The following is an 18,117-nucleotide window of genomic DNA, read 5'->3' on the forward strand; positions in this document are numbered from 1 at the left end:
GCTACAAGCCGATGACTGGCAGGAAGCTGCGTAGAATCGGGATAGGTGGCGTTTTCTCATTTTGGAGTCCACAATTCTCTTTGGATGGCAGAGCCATATTTACTTAGTCAGTTAATTAGTTACTTAATCTATCTTTTCATTTCAGGTGTACCATATGTGTGACGGCCTGGGCCGGCAGTTTAGCTACACCTGCCCGAACACCACACTCTTCCAGCAGCGGATGCTGATCTGCGACCATTGGTACATGGTCAACTGTTCTGCCAGCGAGGGAGACTACGACGCCAATCTACTTATAGGTAAGTTTCAAACTGAAGTGGCACACTAAGTAGTTGTAGGTACAGTCAACTATTTTTATTAGAAACCACCGAAATTATTTTTTCCCCAACCCAATACAACAGGCGAGACGACTGAAAAAAACTAATTTTCCCCTCACTAGCTCAGAAACACGTGTTAATACCAGCGGGTAAAAACGCATTTTATCCACTAGTGGGTAAAGTAATTTGACCTTGAATAAAGCATTTTTTGCGTTGTAGTTTCCTCGCTATAGGGAGGGGAAAAGTTTTGTGTTACACTCGGGGGCAAATGTATTTTACTTCTCGTGTGTTAAAAAACTCGCAAGTCCAGGATTCTATTCTCGAACCACTCGTTTCGCTCGTGGTTCAACTATAGAATCCTTTCACTTGCTCGTTTTTCAATTCCACACTTGGCGTTAAAATACAACTTTGCCCCCTTGTATAACAAATAACTATAGTCCGTCAGTTACAGTTTTTACAGTTTTGTAGGTACAATTTTTATTAGAAGTGACGTCAAGGGCCCCCACTCCGGAACTTTGATGCTCTATATCTTTGTATTTTTTCATTAATTAGAAAAAGCGAAAAGTATGTGTTCAGTATTTTTGGACGATCTAACTGACGGACTTAACAGAATGCCATTTTTAGGGTTCCGTAGTCAACTAGGAACCCTTATAGTTTCGCCATGTCTGTCTGTCCGTCCGTCCGTCCGTCCGTCCGTCCGTCCGTCCGTCCGTCCGTCCGTCCGTCCGCGGATAATCTCAGTAACCGTTAGCACTAGAAAGCTGAAATTTGGTACCAATATGTATTTCAGTCACGCCAACAAAGTGCAAAAATAAAAACTGGAAAAAAATGTTTTATTAGGGTACCCCCCCTACATGTAAAGTGGGGGCTGATATTTTTTTTCATTCCAACCCCAACGTGTGATATATTGTTGGATAGGTATTTAAAAATGAATAAGGGTTTACTAAGATGGTTTTTTGATAATATTAGTATTTTCGGAAATAATCGCTCCCAAAGGAAAAAAAAGTGCGTCCCCCCCCCTCTAACTTTTGAACCGTATGTTTAAAAAATATGAAAAAAATCACAAAAGTAGAACTTTATAAAGACTTTCTAGGAAAATTGTTTTGAACTTGATAAGTTCAGTAGTTTTTGAGAAAAATACGGAAAACTACGGAACCCTACACTGAGCGTGGCCCGACACGCTCTTGGCCGGTTTTTTTTATGTAGTCGTCATCCCTATTACAATGCAATAAGGAGAAAAAGTGGACACATCTCGTCTCGGTATGACCCCCACTACCTATAATAGATGATATGTAGGTATGTGACAGGTCACAGGTCCGTGAAGACATCAGAGGTGTCAAAGAGGGTCAGTAGGTCACAATGCTCTGTTTTGATTGACTTCTTCAACGCTTTTCACTAACACCGTTAATCAACTTATAGCAAATTAGTTTAACAAAACAAAAACATAAACACTGTCTAAAACATTAATATACCTACCTACTGCAGCTAACAGTATTTTCTATAAATAACTAATATCGAGGTGCCTGTTTTACAATTTGTTTTGTTGAAGGTTTTCGTCTGGCACGTGAGTATTAATTATACCTAGTTTTATCTTAGCTTAATCGTGATCTCTCGTTTATAATAAATGGTTTAATGACTTATTAGGTACATGCGTTATACTTAACGGGTGATAACTAGTTACAATAATTTTATTGTTTGATCTCGTTTGTTTCACTAACGTTTTTATCGAAATATTATTTGTATGTTATGTTTACTATGTTTGTCTCTTAATCTAAATTTTATAGAGACAAAATAAATAGTCCGTGTGGTGACGGGTTAAGAATTTCACCACCCCCTTTCTTTCCGTGGGTGTCGTAGAAGGCGACTGTGGGATATGGGTTAAATTATGGCGTAGGCGAAAGGCCGGCAACCTGTCACTGCAATGTCACAGTTTCGTTTTCTTTCAACCCTTATTTGCCAAGAGTGGCGCTGAAACTTGAGTAGTTTCATGTGCTCTGCCTACCCCTTCATGGGATACAGGCGTGATTGTATGTATGTATGTATGTAAAATAAATATCTTTAATAGTATGTCATGGAGCTGTATGAACATTCTGCAACACGGGGCGTAAGCTAAATATTGCAAAAGAGAGTAGGTATAGTAAAATCGCGACAGCTTGCTGAAGAGATTTGCTATTTATATTCTTACGCTTCTAACAATGTTAATCATCACACTTTAAGAAAATTATGTAAAAAATTTATACCTTAAGGGAAAAAGCTTTTTCTATAATTCTCGCTCCGCAATTGCACACTTTACTGAGCATTTTGAGCACTATCTAAATAGTTATTTGTTAAACAAGGGGGCAAAGTTGTATTTTAACGCCGAGTGTGGAGTTGAAAAACGAGCAAGTGAAAGGATTCTATAGTTGAACCACGAGCGAAGCGAGTGGTTCGAAAATAGAATCCTGAACTTGCGAGTTTTTTAACACACGAGAAGTAAAATACATTTGCACCCGAGTGTAACACAAAACTTTTCCCCTCACTATAGCGAGGAAACTACAACGCAAAAAATGCGTTTATCACTGCTTCCAGTAGTTCCACAGGTGGTAAATCATCTTTATTACTAGATTCACCTACTTTTATCAATTTTAAAGCAGTTAATTTGACTTTATTCAAGGACAAATTACTTTACCCACTAGTGGATAAAATGCGTTTTTACCCGCTGGTATTGAAGGACTAAACACGTCGCTCCTTGAAAAACATAGTGACACTATCCAAAAAACATAGGTTTTTAGTTAACAACGCCATCTAGGTCGCGCGTTCATAACGAACGCAATGCAAAGACACCTATCGATTTAGCTCGCTTAGAAGCGACAGGGGGCGCTAATGTCACTATGGCGAATAGTGGGAATAGACGCGTGACGGACGGGAACAATGTCATGTTTGCATTAATGACCTGGACGCCGATCAAAATGTAGTGAACTCTAAGGCGAAAGTTGTCATTTTGTGTTTAGTGACGGTGTTCCGCGAGATTGAATGGTAAGTATGACAATTTTCTTATGGAACATTGTATCAATCCTTAAAGTGTCACTTTGAACTTGTAATAACTATTCAATATTGAGTTTCATTTTAAAGTAACAGTGTCATTTTTGCTGTAATGACACTAGTACTTTAACAATCCTAAACGTTTTGAGATAGGTATAGTGACACTGTGCACGTAATGACGGTTTGGCTTTAAACTATTAGGCTTAATGTAGGTTAAAAATAAAGTTGTACTGTACTTTTACTTAAAATGACGTTATGGTCTTAACTCACTAAAAAGAATTTGCATGAATGAATCGTCATTATCTGTTTAGTGTCATTTTTGATTGTATGAATTACCATAATTACGCTTGCAAAGAAATGGAATACCGCTGTTATGAGTTTAAAGCCACTTTAACTGGTAATGGTAGCTTTAAGCGCGTTGACTGATTATTGTCACTTTAAGTTTTATGTCATGCTTTGCGGTAATTAAAATTACAAAACAGTTAATGATTAATTACCTTCTAGATATATTACGTTTAATACCATTGTTCCATTTAAGTTTAGCACATAAACCTACACAATATTGATGAAATTCTATGAAAAAGACATTTTACTCTATTTTTTTGTAAAATACCTTTAAACAGCGCTAATAAAAATGAAAGCTATTTTTTGTATAATATTTTTTTACGAAGTAATTGCTATTTTTGTGATCTACAAGACACAATTACTAATTTAAGATACAATATAAAAACTATGATTGCTAGTGGATAAATTTCTTGTGCATTAATATAACTAAATTATTAGCCATAAGTATATTTGTTTGTTACAGTAAAAAATGGCTCAACGATATTCAAGGCTCAAAAATTCAAAGCAATCATCAATAGTATAAACACACCAGCATCTACAGATCACCTATTTGCTACATCGCCACGAGCATGCACATTTCAAGCGGCCGGCTAAACTTCGCATAAGTTAGGGTATACCACGTCGTCAAAAAAAATCGCACCTCGCGCAAAATAGTTTCAAGCAAAAATATCTCTAATCTTATTGACTGTAATCTATCAATATTTGTATCATTTCAAAGTACAATTAAAGCCCTTTAAGAGAAAAGGTGTACAACTTTCTTAAAAACAATAATCGCCAATCTGCCGTGGTTTAAAAAAAAGGTATTGATGCGATTTTAATGGGACACTAGGTGTGCTACCCCAGACGGTTTTAGAAGGAGCTGTAAAGGTGTCATGTGGATCTTTTGCACTCCAAAAGTCACCGAGGACGAACGCCTGCAGAAAAAAAAGCCTTGAAGGCAATGGGGGTAAAACACCAGAAAAAGCAGCTCAAGTGGTGGTACTGCTCCTAAACGGACTACGGCAGTAGCAAGTTGCTGAACGCCTAAGCATAATCCGTTTCCGGGTGCGACGAATCTTGTTGCGGTTTCTGGAGACCAGTAGCTACATCAGGAGGCGAGGATCTGAGAGAAGACGCTGCACCACCGCTAGAGACGACCGGTACATTGTATCGGCCTCTTTGCGGAACCGCTTTCTTATCGCTCCTGAGCTGCAGATACTGCTTAGAACAGCTCGAAGAACTGTAGTGAGTGTCTCCATGATCAGAAGATTGAGGGAGAAGAAAATGTTACCCCGAAGAGCTGACAGAGGCTACCAATTGAAGCCAGAGTCAATACCCCAATCGAATTGCTATAAGGCTTAAGGATTGGACGTTGCAGCAATAGAGGAAAGTTTTGTTCCCCAACGAGACGAAGGAGATCATTTACACCAACTATAGACGCAAAAGGGTGTACAGGAGTGAAGGAGAGCAGTTTACACCAGTCTTCACCGAAGAAACAGCCAGTTACGGGAGCGGCTCGTGCATGTTCTGCATGGGGCGGCATTTCCATCGACGGCAAATTGGATCCTTAACTGCAGGCAGTTACATTATGGAGATCTTAGAAGAACGTATGGTCTCGTACGCTGAGTTTTTTAGACCTGATTTCCAATTCATGCACGTCTACGCCCGTTGCCATACTGCCTTGATAGTGCGGGACTCCCTGATGCATGAGGTCGGAATGCACCGTAATGGAGTGGCAGCAACGAGCCCCGACCTGAACTCCATCGAACATCTCTGGGATGAGTTAAAACGGCTTGTTTGGTCACGGGATCCTGCTCCAGCCACCGTCAACGAGCTGGAAGCCGTAGTTATTGAGGAATGGGAAAATATTCCTCAAAAACTGATCGTAACACTGATCAGGTCCATAACTGTTCGCATGGAAGCTACAGGAAGGGCCAGAGGGAGGAACACTGGGTTTTAAGGTTAATTTTAAGTCATTTTTTCGATATTTGTTGATTTTATTGCGTTTGATTTTTTTTAAATTTTAACCTGAATGCACTTTGGTTACTTTTTCCTGACAATTTTAATTTTTTGTATGAAATGTCATGAATTTTATGGATATTATAATAAATGTATTACTAACGCAAATGTCAAGACTGAAAGTGATTTTTGTTTCTAATATTTTTTTAGTTATATTTTATTATTTAAGAGGGCAAGCCTCAGTACACACTAGTTTTTAAGGGCAGTAATGCTAAATAGATACAGGGTTGTCATTTAATTCAATAAATTTTAATGTATATACATAAAAGGTGGTTTGATTGCTAATTATTCATTGAAATAAAAGGTAAATTTCATAAAAAAATGGCTATAGTGTCATTTTTCCACAAAGTAAAACGAAGATATAAAATTGTCATGTGTCCCTAAACAAAAATAAATGGAAAAGTGTCACTACCATTTTGTTTAAGCTTAATTATCTTAGAAACAAAATAAAAAAAATACAATTTACTATTATATCTATCAGGTTTAGTCACAAAACTAACAAGATCTGCCAAAAAATTACAAGTTTGTTGTAAAAATGGCAATTTTTGAGAATTAAAAATTTCAAACTTTAAACCATTGTACCCAAAAAAGACGTTTTTCATTTAATGACACTATGTTTTTCAAGGAGCGACGTCCGGCTGATGGAAAGCGGTCACCGTAACCTATGGACGCCTGCAACTCAACGTGTCACATGCGCGTTGCCAGCCCATTAGAAACTTGTACACTCCCTTTTGCTTTGTTAAGTACACAATAAAATGGAGTGTACAAGTTCTAAGGAGTCATTGGGTATATTAACATTTTAAAACTAACTTCCGACGTTTCAAGGTCTGCGTTGTCCCTGTAGTCTCGAAGAAGACTGGATTAAATGATAGAGAAAATCCAGAGGAAATTTGCTCGTTTCCTTTACAAGAGGAAGTTTGGGTTTTACCCTTATCTCTATCCTTCTTTGTTCGTCAGCGGCATGGTCGGGTTGGATACACTAGAGTTGCGGAGGAAAATGTTGCTCCTGGGGCATTTTTATAAGCTACTGTGCAACCAAGTATCTAACCCGACTGCGCTAGCACGGATAGGTTTGTCTGTGCCGCCCCCTCGCCGGCTCGGAGTGGAAGGGGAGGGCGGGGCGGTGGTGTCGCGGCGGCGCCGGCGCCTGTTCGCGTGTCCGTCGACGCGCACGCGCCCAGCCGCAAACGCTCCCTCTGCAAGAGCTATTGCTCTTTTAAATGACATGCATCTGCAGCTACCCGATGCCGATATTTTTTTTGATCCACCTTACCAAATTATGAAATGTATTAATGAATTTTTGAATAGAATGTAATGAATGTACCTATATATTAGTTTTAGTTTACTTTATGGATTAGTATGAAGTTTTTTTTTTTTTTTTTTGACATTAATTATTATTGATATTTTATTTGCTTGTTTGTTTATAATGTTTAATTGTTGTATGTTTCTAATGTATTGACATGTAATTTAGTATTGTATAAAGTGACTTGTTTGTATATATTATTATGTAATAACCTAACTTTTAAGCGCTTGGTGTTAACTGTAAGCTTATCTGTGAATAAATAAATTGAAATTGAAATTAAATTGAAATAAATTGACATCAACTCCACCGCGCGAGCTTTTCGAACTACCCGCAACTCTGGTATTTATTGTCTTGAACTTAAAAAACTTGTTCGACTCAGGATTTATTATCGCTTACTGGACATGGACAACACTAGTCAATCTAAATATATAAAAGAAGAAACTGACCGACTGACTGACATATCAACGCACATCCGAAACCAAAATCATACACCTGCGATAGATGTTAACTTCAATTGCTGTTGAGAAACGGGCTTTACAATTAACTCACACTAAGGCCCACTTGCACCAACGAAAATGCCCGAGTTACCCCGAGGGTTAACCCTCCATTTTATATGGAATTTAAGTGTCAAAACTATGACATGTCAATCGCATATCGAACACACAAAGCCCATTTCTTAACAGCAATTGATGTAACATCTATCGCAGGCATATCTAAGGTGTTTTTCAGAAAAAATATACTTCTCTTTCCTATAATGGACCTAACTATATGCCGAAGTTAACGGAATTCAATATAAACACGGTGTATATAAAATATTTAATATGATCTGAAAGATAATCAAACTTATAGACTTGACGACCGGTCTGGCTCAGTCGGTAGTGACCCTGCTTGCTAACCCGCGGTCCTGGGTTCGAATCCCGGTAAGGGCATTTATTTGTGTGATGAGCACAGATATTTGTTCCTGAGTCATGGATGTTTTCTATGTATATATGTATTATCTATTTAAGTATGCATATCGTCGCTTAGCACCTATTAGTACAAGCTTTGCTTAGTTTGGGGCTAAGTTTTTTTTTTTTTTTTAAGTTGATTTGTGTAAAGTGTCCCCAATATTTATTTATTATTATTTATCTATAGCAGAATGGACTTACCCAAGTTTGAAGTTAAGCGACACTGTTATGAACGCGGCATTATTCCCGCTTCGTTGGGACTAGATTTATATTTCATCTCGTCTGGGTTCACTGTGTCATCGCTGCTTGTGTAATTAAACTACAGCTTCAATAATATATGTATTTATTATTATTGCCTGTGTGGTGACGGGTTAAGAATTTCACCACCCCCTTTCTTCCTGTGGGTGTCGTAGAAGGCGACTATGGGATATGGGTTAAATTGTGGCGTAGGCGAGAGGATGGCAACCTGTCACTGCAATGTCACAGTTTCGTTTTCTTTCAACCCCTTATTTGCCAAGAGTGGCACTTAAGCTTTAGTAGTTTCATGTGTTCTGCCTACCCCTTTGTCACCTTTGTGGGATGCAGGCGTGATTGTATGTATGTTGATTGATTGTATGTAAAATATTGCAATAATTGTAATAGATACAAGTGTAAATCAAAGAGAGAATTTTTGCCGAAGTAGGGCTTTCAGAAAAAGTAAAAAAGAAAAGAAAGTAAAATTCAGTTTCTCAACGTATTTTTCTACAATCCATACTTAGGTTTGATCGCTATTAATAATCATCGAATGATTTCCCGTTTTCTTACTAATTTATAAAAGGGGTTCTACACTCTTTGCTAGGCTGATGAGATGACGAGTGACAGAGATGTATGGAAGAGAAACACATGCTGCGCCGACCCCAAGTAACTGGGATAAGGGCAAGAGAATGATGATGTCCGAGTAAGCTATAAGCTATCGGCTATAAAAGCGAACAAAAAATAGTCGCTCCCGTGTAAGGCACTGGTCCCACCGCGAGCTAGTAAGCTATGAGCTATCGGCTATAACAACGAACAAAAGATAAGCACTCCCGTGTAAATAAAAGAGACACGGCGATATTGATAGTTCACCGCTGGGCGAGTAACTATAAACATCGCCGTGTCTCTTTTATTTACACAGGAGTGATTATCTTTTGTTCGTTTTTCTAGCCGATAGCTTCTAGTTTACTAGCTCGCGGTGATCCCATCAAAAGCGAGTAACCTATGAGCTGTCGGCTATAAAAGCGAACAAAAGATAATCGCTCCCGTGTAAATAAAAGAGAGAGCGAGCGATTTGTAGCTCATAGCTCAGCTACGAACTATAACTCGCCGGCGCTATGAGCTACGAGCTACAAATCGTTCGCTCTCTCTTTTATTTACACGGGAGTGACTATCTTTTGTTCGTTTTTATAGCCGATAGCTCACAGCTTACACGCTCTAGGTGGGACCTGGGACCTGGGACCGGTGCCTTAGTCAGGTGACGCGATAGGCGTTGGAAGTTGATAGCGCTGGTTGACCACAACATACACTATGTCTACTCGTCTACAAACAACATACAACATATCATGTGTACTGTGTAGTCGTTCAAGTAGCCATCACCTTGCCGCAAGGTGTTGGTGTCATATCGTCTTACCGGCGCCCAGGCGTGACAATCATAATCATAATTATATAACATTATTAAACGTTTTTATAACAGACCGTATAGAAAACCAATACAGTATTATAAGAAGAGCTAAAATAACAGTTTTATCACTAAAATGATATCTTCTAGACATTATTAGCTTCCACCCAATCCACCCGTAACGAATGTCATGGTTGCTTTCTATGTATGTATTTAAATATGGATCTACTATATGATATACAACGAACCTACCTACACAGGCTACACAGTAATACATTCATGAAATACCTAAGCCACTAAGAATTAATTCCTAAACACCTGGGATTGAAATAAATAATTTACTTTTCCCCTCACTAGCTCGGAAACACGTGTTTTGTCCTTTAATACCAGCGGGTAAAAACGCATTTTATCCACTAGTGGGTAAAGTAATTTGACCTTGAATAAAGTCAAGTTAACTGCTTTAAAATTGACAAAAGTAGTTGAATCTAGTAATTAAGATGATTTACCACCCGTGGAACTACTGGAAACAGTGATAAACGCATTTTCTTGCGTTGTAGTTTCCTCGCTATAGTGAGGGGAAAAGTTTTGTGTTACACTCGGGTGCAAATGTATTTTACTTCTAGTGTGTTAAAAAACTCGCAAGTTCAGGATTCTATCCTTGAACCACTCGCTTCGCTCGTCGTTCAACTATAGAAACCTTTCACTTGCTCGTTTTTCAATTCCACACTCGGCGTTAAAATACAACTTTGCCCCCTTGTATAACAAATAACTATAAAACGTACAAAAACACTACCGTCTACAAGTAAAACATTAACTATAAAGCCTCATCACACAGGTGACAAAGCTAAGGCCACACGTCATCGTCGAACCGACTCCAAAAGATTAATGATTGCCACTTCAATGCACCATAATTACAATATTAACAAGCCCATTCAACGCCAAACAATTCTACCCACGCACGCAGTCAAGTGCATCAACGTCCAAACGTTCTAAATTTGAAATTCCATGCCATAGATTAACTCGAGCTTTTTATCGCTACGTCAAGTCAAGGAGTTCATCAATGTCGATTGGATGTACTAAATTTCAAATTCCATTGATAATCACGCAGTTTTTTCAATGTTGAAACCTTCTTTTGAAATTCCAAGCCATAGATAAACGCGCGCTTTTTATGTAACTGAAACGTTCGGAAACTTGAATGGATGCAATCAGGTGTCAATGTCGCGCCCTTGACCGGGCACTGGCTACTTCCGAACGCATCCTAAAGGTGCGTCCATATTGTAACATAATATACAAGAATATTGTAGAAATGGTTACATCTATCTGCAATAATAGTGTTATAGAATTTTAAGAACATAATATAAATGTATTTTAAACAGTGAAACTGCGCGCATGCGCGGTAAGCCGCCGGGGGCTGTGGCTTTGGGGAATAGTCTTTTATGAGTTTTATGTAGGGTTTTAAAGATCTATGCACGACTAAATGACGAATGACGTTCGGGAGTGGAAAAAATATATAAAATATTACTTATTTCGAACAGAAATCCGCAAAAATATGTGACGCGCTCTTATAATGATACAAATATAAGATCGTTTCATATTTGCGACCTATTTATCATCTATTATCATCGTATAATAACTGGTATACTGTAACCATTCTTGTGAATTAAATATATACATAAATTATAATTATATCAAGTGAATCTATTAATTCTAATAACTGCTCAACATGTTTCGATCCAATTCTCGAAGATTAGCAGAAAATAGTGCATACTTGCATAGTGGACCCACCGCGTTAACCGACCTAAAAAAATGAGTGCTAGTTCTTCGCGGTGGGCTTTCGCTCTTCGATTATTCGTAGTACCTACAGTTTACAATAATGTGCAAGTGCGTATGCGACCTAAATATTCGTGATTTTCCATAAGCCATAAGTGTTTGGCGTAATTGAGATGATTCATGATTGTATCAAATTATGCGTGCAATTTAGAAAAAAAAATTGATGAACTTCCTCGTGTTTGCATGTGTAATAGCGGAATGTATTGTTATATCGTTATTAGTGCATCCTTGATGGAGCCTCGCTCTTTAGGTAATATAATGTACCTAAGCGTTTTTTGAATAAGTACTTAATAAATATTTACAAGTGAATCATGAATACGGTGTTCGTGAATAGTAGGTATACATACATACATACAATCACAAATGTATTCCATAAATGTGTAGCTTAACTTCAAACGGGCAAATCCATTCTGCTTTTATATATAAAAAATGTAATATGATCTTAAAGATAATCAACCTTAATTATAGCAGAATTGGATTTACCCAAGTTCGAAGTTAAGCGACGCAAAATGTAGGCAAAGCATGACAGTGCCTAACCTACTCAAAATTGTGACATTGCAAGTTGTAGGTATAATAATAATAACCTAACCACAAAATTAAAATTTTAAAAAACCCCCGACCGCGACATAGTAGACCGATTTTCATGAAACATGGCTAAGAACACTCCCGACTAACTCAGCTTTCAGACAAAAAAAAACTAAATCTAAATCGGTTCATCCGTTCGGGAGCTACGATGCCACAGACAGACACACACACAGACAGATAGACAAACAGACAGAGAGACACGTCTAACTTATATTAACACCCCGTCGTTTTTGCGTCGGGGGTTAAAAATAAAATTGGTTTAAAATAGCCTGAGTATGTTTAATTATCATTTATTAAATATGTTGGTATACGTGGTACAATCAGCATCAATATTAGCGGATGAAACGACGCAGTGCACGAATTGAAAATTTGAATATCGTGCCTTTCCTAATGTAACAAAATAATATATGAATTATGAATAACTTGTTTCCCCGGCAATATCTACTGTAAACGATCGTTGATGTCTTTTGTTCTCCTTTGTTTCCAAATAAAATGTATGAGCTTTCGTTAGCCAATTGGCTTCTTTTTTTAATAATAATTTTCGCTTCCTAATTTTTCCTTCTATCATTTCAGGTCAGCGTGACAAACCATTCGTGTCAGAGCACGATATGCAGCTGCGGACCCCTCGGCCTGACATTCTCTCCGTGCCTCCCAATAATAACTACTTCGATGGTCTGAGGGAGGCGGAAACTAAGGTATTATCCCTCTCTCTTTAGCCAGACTGTACCAGATGTGACAGGTCAGCGTGAAACATCATTTGTGTCAGAGCGCGATATGCAGCTATTACGGACGCTTCGGCCCGACATTCTCTGCGTGCCACCCAACAGATGGTCTGAGAGAGGCGGAAACTAAGGTATTATCTCTCTCTTTCTCTTTAGCCAGTCTGTCCCAGATGTAGTGTCAGGCCAGCGTGACACACCATTTGTGTCAGAGCACGATATCCATCTGCGGACTCCTCGGCCCGTCAATAACTATTTGGATGATCTGAGAGAGACGGTAACTAAGGTATTATCTCTCTTTAACCAGTCTGTCCCCTTCGAGTATCATGTCAGGTCAGGTCAAACCAGATACTTAAGTTGGATTTTATCGAGATTTTTAGTTACTTAACACAACCCACGACGTCGGTTATAAAATTTTGTTCTTATTTAGCCAAATCAAGGGCGTAAGTAATAATTAAGAATTAACTTTCAACAGCGCCAGAGCAAGTGACCTTTTGCTTACGAACTTTCAAATCAGAGCCAGTGTAGGAAGCCATTATATTTGGAAGTTAATGACATTTTGTCGCATCGTACAAAGCTTTGTATCGAGCTCAGAAATATTTTTAATATGTACGTATATTAAAGTTAACCGCTGTAGATTGTTCAAACCAAATTCGACCCTCGAATAAAAACAATCCATGCTAAAAACGATTTTCTGAAATCTAAATTCAATAAGGATGCAATGTCATTATCACCAAGTCTCATTAGCTAATTTTGGTTTCCATCGTCAGATCAGGAGAGGTTAATCAGGGCACGGAACCCATTATTTTGAAGACAACTCTGTTTCATGGAAGAGATAATTTCTTAATCATACCAATTTCATATTATGCCTCGACTGGATGTAATCGAGATACATCAAAAAAATGTAAAACTAAATTTCACTATGCTACGCTACTATAAACCTAACTAGCCTAACATCTCTTCCAGTACGCGATCCACCCGAGCAACAGCATCGTGGGAATCCCGGACACCATCTCCACCAACAACGGGCTCGACAGCGCCAAGCAGACCTACCGCCCCCCCACCTCCTGGTCCACCGGCGTCGGCAGACCCCGGCCCAACTCCCAGGGAAGCGAAGACACTGGCCCTAGCAGACCAAATAGACCCACCACCTACTCCCAGGGAACCGAAGACTCCTTCACTGGTCCTAGTAGACCAAATAGACCGACAACCTACTCCCAGGGAAGCGAAGACACCACTGGTCCTAGCAGACCCATAACTCAACAGACAGAAGACAGTTTCCCCGGAGCCAGCTCGAAACAAACTTCAAATGCTCAAAATCGCCCTCATAACCAACCTAGGCCACTGAATCGCCCCGAAAGACCAAGACCTACTCCTAACGTGCAAACTAATCTACCTGATGATGATATTACGGGTGCTGCTTCCCAAAGACCGAGCCCTACCTTCCAGCCTAACACTCAAAACACTGGCTTCACTGGATCAACAGGATTCCATGATTCTTCAGTAAGTTCTACGACAGAAGCTAGCTCAGAAGAATTTGAGCTTGATATAAGAATGAAAAACACAGTAGACCCTGTAGTTAACTTTATAAACAGATTTGATCCCAACTCACCAGATTCTCACAAAACTTCTATGACGAAAACTGAGATTATTAACCTAAACCAGCAGTTACCTGATGCTCAAGTCAGTTCAGAAGAAGATAGAACACCTAGAAGGAACAAAGGTAACGGAAATAATGTTAATAGAATAGCTGACCAAGGTAAAGGGGTTACGGAAAGCAGCAGATTTGATACAGTTAACATTAAACCTACTGAGTCATTCGATCCTTTAGCGCCTAGTAAAGAGCTTCAACCGCCAAAACGCGACAGTACAGACCCACCAACATCAACTATAGGGCCTCCTATTTACTATGAATGGAAATGGGCAGTGCCAGCTTTCGGGCTAGAGCCTCCTAAACTAGGTAACATAAGTAATGAAAATGAGACGGAGACTCCTGAAGGTAGAAACGTTAAAACGAATCCGTTCAGCACAGTAACTCGACCAACGCCAGTAGAAGAAGTAGTGACTGCTAAGAATACGGAATATAACATTAGTTCTTACTTTGTTCCTGATTATGTCTTTCCTTTAGACAAGCCTCATCCAGGGTATGAAGATGAGAATGCTGAGACTTCCTTCAGTGTGAAGGTGTCTCGACCGGGAAGAGCAAGTTATGGGGAGAACCCGAATTGCCCTCAGTGCCACCCCGCGTACGTAATTCCCGGGACTTGCGAGCCTTGTGTGGTGAAACGGTAACTCAGACGGCCATAGATATACTTTAAGAATCATGGGCGCGTGCGTGAATTGTCTAAAACCCATTATCTGCCTCTCTATCGCTCTAGCGTATTCGAGGGACAGAGGCAGAAAACTCTAGGTTTTTGATTTTTCCGATAGATTACCTGACGGTTTAGCACAACTTGCGTTGTCGCGCGCGAGTTCATACATCAAGCGCGACTTCAAGTATGGACTCGCGGGCGAGAGCGCAAGTTGTGTTAGACTAGACAAGACGTTTATATCAACTAAACAACTTTTACATTAGATTTTGATTTATGGGATGCCTTTTGGAAGCTAATGATGAAGAATGTTTTTTTCTGTTTTTTAACTTCGTGTCATAGTTAAGTTTAGTATGACTTGCGTTACAAAATTGTCCTAAGGATTGAAAAAGTCAAAAGTTGCCAATTTAGGGTAAGAAATACTCTCCATTCAACCAACGCGCATGGAGTATACATTAACGTATGAGAACTTATAGAGGGCAGCACCTGCTTACTAAATCTCATATCAAGTAATAGTTTTCATTTTATGCCACATTTTATGCAAGATAGTTCACGCACGGTCGTCAATGTAAAACGTAGAAATCAATGATAAATATTCAGTGCGTACACACTGTGCAAATTATTGTAGAATATTTGTTGGTCAACGTTTGTATGGTGTGTCCGCACTTGAGTAAAATATACGATTGTTAAGTTTTAGATATGCAGGGTCCAATCAGATGGATATTTGCAAATAAAGATGCTGTTAATAATTAATTACAATGTCGTTAGTTTTAAAATACATTATTGTAGTTTGTACAACAGCCCGGCAAAAAAGAGAAGAAATTAATAGAGGCGCCACCGTCTATGTAAACCGTTTTGCATGTGACAACTGTTGAGCCACTTTAGTATGAGAACAGTAAGTGTTGCTATGATAAAAAAAATAGTTCCATTTCTACTCTTTTTTGCCAAACTGTACTACCATAGACTAAAATAGTTTTTTAAAGGTAGACGAGCATTTCTTAAGTTTTATTACAGCCTGTATTATATAGCGGGTACTGAAGAAACTCTCATGACAGCTTTTTAATTTAAAACTTAATAGTAATAGACTCAACCCAAATGTAAAGTTCAAACGCATTATTTAATAAGATTAATTTTATTTATAGTAACCACCTGAATATACTGGAAACCATAACCAAATAAAAAATATATATAAAAAAAATGACGCCGTGGCGGCGAACAACTTTTGTCGATTTTAAAATGATACGCGACGCGTATCATACGCCACACGTAAAAAACCTTGATGACACACCTCTCGTGTCATCCGCACAGAAACGGTTAAAAAACATGTACCTAATGATTGTGTTTTTTTTTTAGAATTTTGTTATTGTTTCTAGTATAGTAACACACTTAAAGTAATAAATAGATACATAAATGTACCTATTACTTTGCCCGTCTTAGCCTAATAATTGTATTAGTAACCCTATTTTGTAAAAAAGTATAGTTATACATAAATACCTATGTATGTACAGTCATGACATAAAGACGAAGTCAGCTTTAGATTTATTTACTGTTTATTTATACAGATAGTTTTATAAAGTTGCCTGTAATACTGTATAAAATGTGCCTATTACCAATTAAAATATTTTTACAAATTATTTGTTTCTTATTATATTGTAATCCCTTAATTCTGATATATTGACCCGTGTCACAGTATAACAAAGAGTACTATCGTACAGTATGGCCACTTCCGCTCCCCGCTGAAAGCGCCGCCCACCCCCTCTCGGTTACCTCACAGTTACCGCCTGTCAAAAACGCGAACAGTCAACCTGTCATATCTCACTCATACAAGCATGGTACGCGTTCACCTATACGAGCTTAGAATGTGTGCTAGGAACGCGCCTCTTTCATATATTTCATCGCCAGTGTCCGAGATGTGCCCGTGTGGTGACGGGTTAAGTATGTATTCCACTAATCCTGTTTTTAGGGTTCCGTAGTCAACTAGGAACCCTTATAGTTTCGCCATGTCTGGCTGTCCGTCCGTCCGCGGATAATCTCAGTAACCGTAAGCACTAGAAAGCTGAAATTTGGTACCAATATGTATATCAATCACGCCAACAAAGTGCAAAAATAAAAAATGGTAAAACATGTTTTATTAGGGTACCCCCCCTACATGTAAAGTGGGGGCTGATATTTTTTTTCATTCCAACCCCAACGTGTGATATATTGTTGGATAGGTATTCAAAAATGAGTAAGGGTTTACTAAGATCGTTTTTTGATAATATTAATATTTTCGGAAATAATCGCTCCTAAAGGAAAAAAAAGTGCGTAACCCCCCCCCTCTAACTTTTGAAACATATGTTTAAAATAAAAAATATGAAAAAAATCACCAAAGTAGAACTTTATAAAGACTTTCTAGGAAAATTGTTTTGAATTTGATAGGTTCAGTAGTTTTTGAGAAAAATACGAAAAACTACGGAACCCTACACTGAGCGTGGCCCGACACGCTCTTGGCCGGTTTTTTCCCTGTAGTTTCGTAGAAGTCGACTGTGGGATATGGGTTCAATTCTGTTGTAGACTGTGGGCTAGTAATCACCTGTGACTCATTGCAAATTATTATCACAATAAGGCATACCTATGCATGTTTTTTTTAAATTCTTGTATACGAATCTACTAGTTATTACATTACTAAAAATATAGTTATGTGTCGGAATCTAATTTATTTTGAGACAAATAAGACAAGTTACTCAGTCATTACGTTCATTTATTATTTACATACCTAACTACAGTTACGTCATAAATATCTGTACAAAATGCATCATCCATGCGCTTGTAGCAAACTTACAAAAACTCACAGCATTTTAAATCTAGCGTGTTCGTATATCATTTAATTTGTGTGACTCGCAATCATATTATAAATACAGTGTGTTTCCACGTTACCGGCAAATGTTTTTTTTTTAAAGCGTATTATAAGTTATAATTTATAACAAAATAGTTATTTTACTTAACCATGATTTTAATTTCATTCATAAATGAATATGTTGATTTTCTGATATACGCAAAACGATTGCTAATGTATTATATTTTTTTCAAGTGTTAACAAATGCCTGCTTGGTAGCACACTGTATAATATGGGA

General features: G+C 38.3%; 1 protein-coding gene across 1 annotated transcript in view; it reads left to right on the forward strand.

The window, feature by feature from the left end:
• Positions 1 to 16,636, forward strand: part of LOC125229390 (sporozoite surface protein 2) — a 95,152-nt gene extending 78,516 nt beyond the window's left edge. The window contains exons 3-5 of the mRNA XM_048134213.1: positions 146 to 296; positions 12,550 to 12,671; positions 13,662 to 16,636. Coding sequence (XP_047990170.1) covers positions 146 to 296; positions 12,550 to 12,671; positions 13,662 to 14,987 — 1,599 coding nt within the window. The 3' untranslated portion in view covers positions 14,988 to 16,636. The remainder of the gene's footprint in view (positions 1 to 145; positions 297 to 12,549; positions 12,672 to 13,661) is intronic.
• Positions 16,637 to 18,117: the final 1,481 nt, after the last annotated feature.

Source organism: Leguminivora glycinivorella, chromosome 9 (genome assembly GCF_023078275.1).
Source record: "Leguminivora glycinivorella isolate SPB_JAAS2020 chromosome 9, LegGlyc_1.1, whole genome shotgun sequence".
NCBI lineage: Eukaryota > Metazoa > Arthropoda > Insecta > Lepidoptera > Tortricidae > Leguminivora > Leguminivora glycinivorella.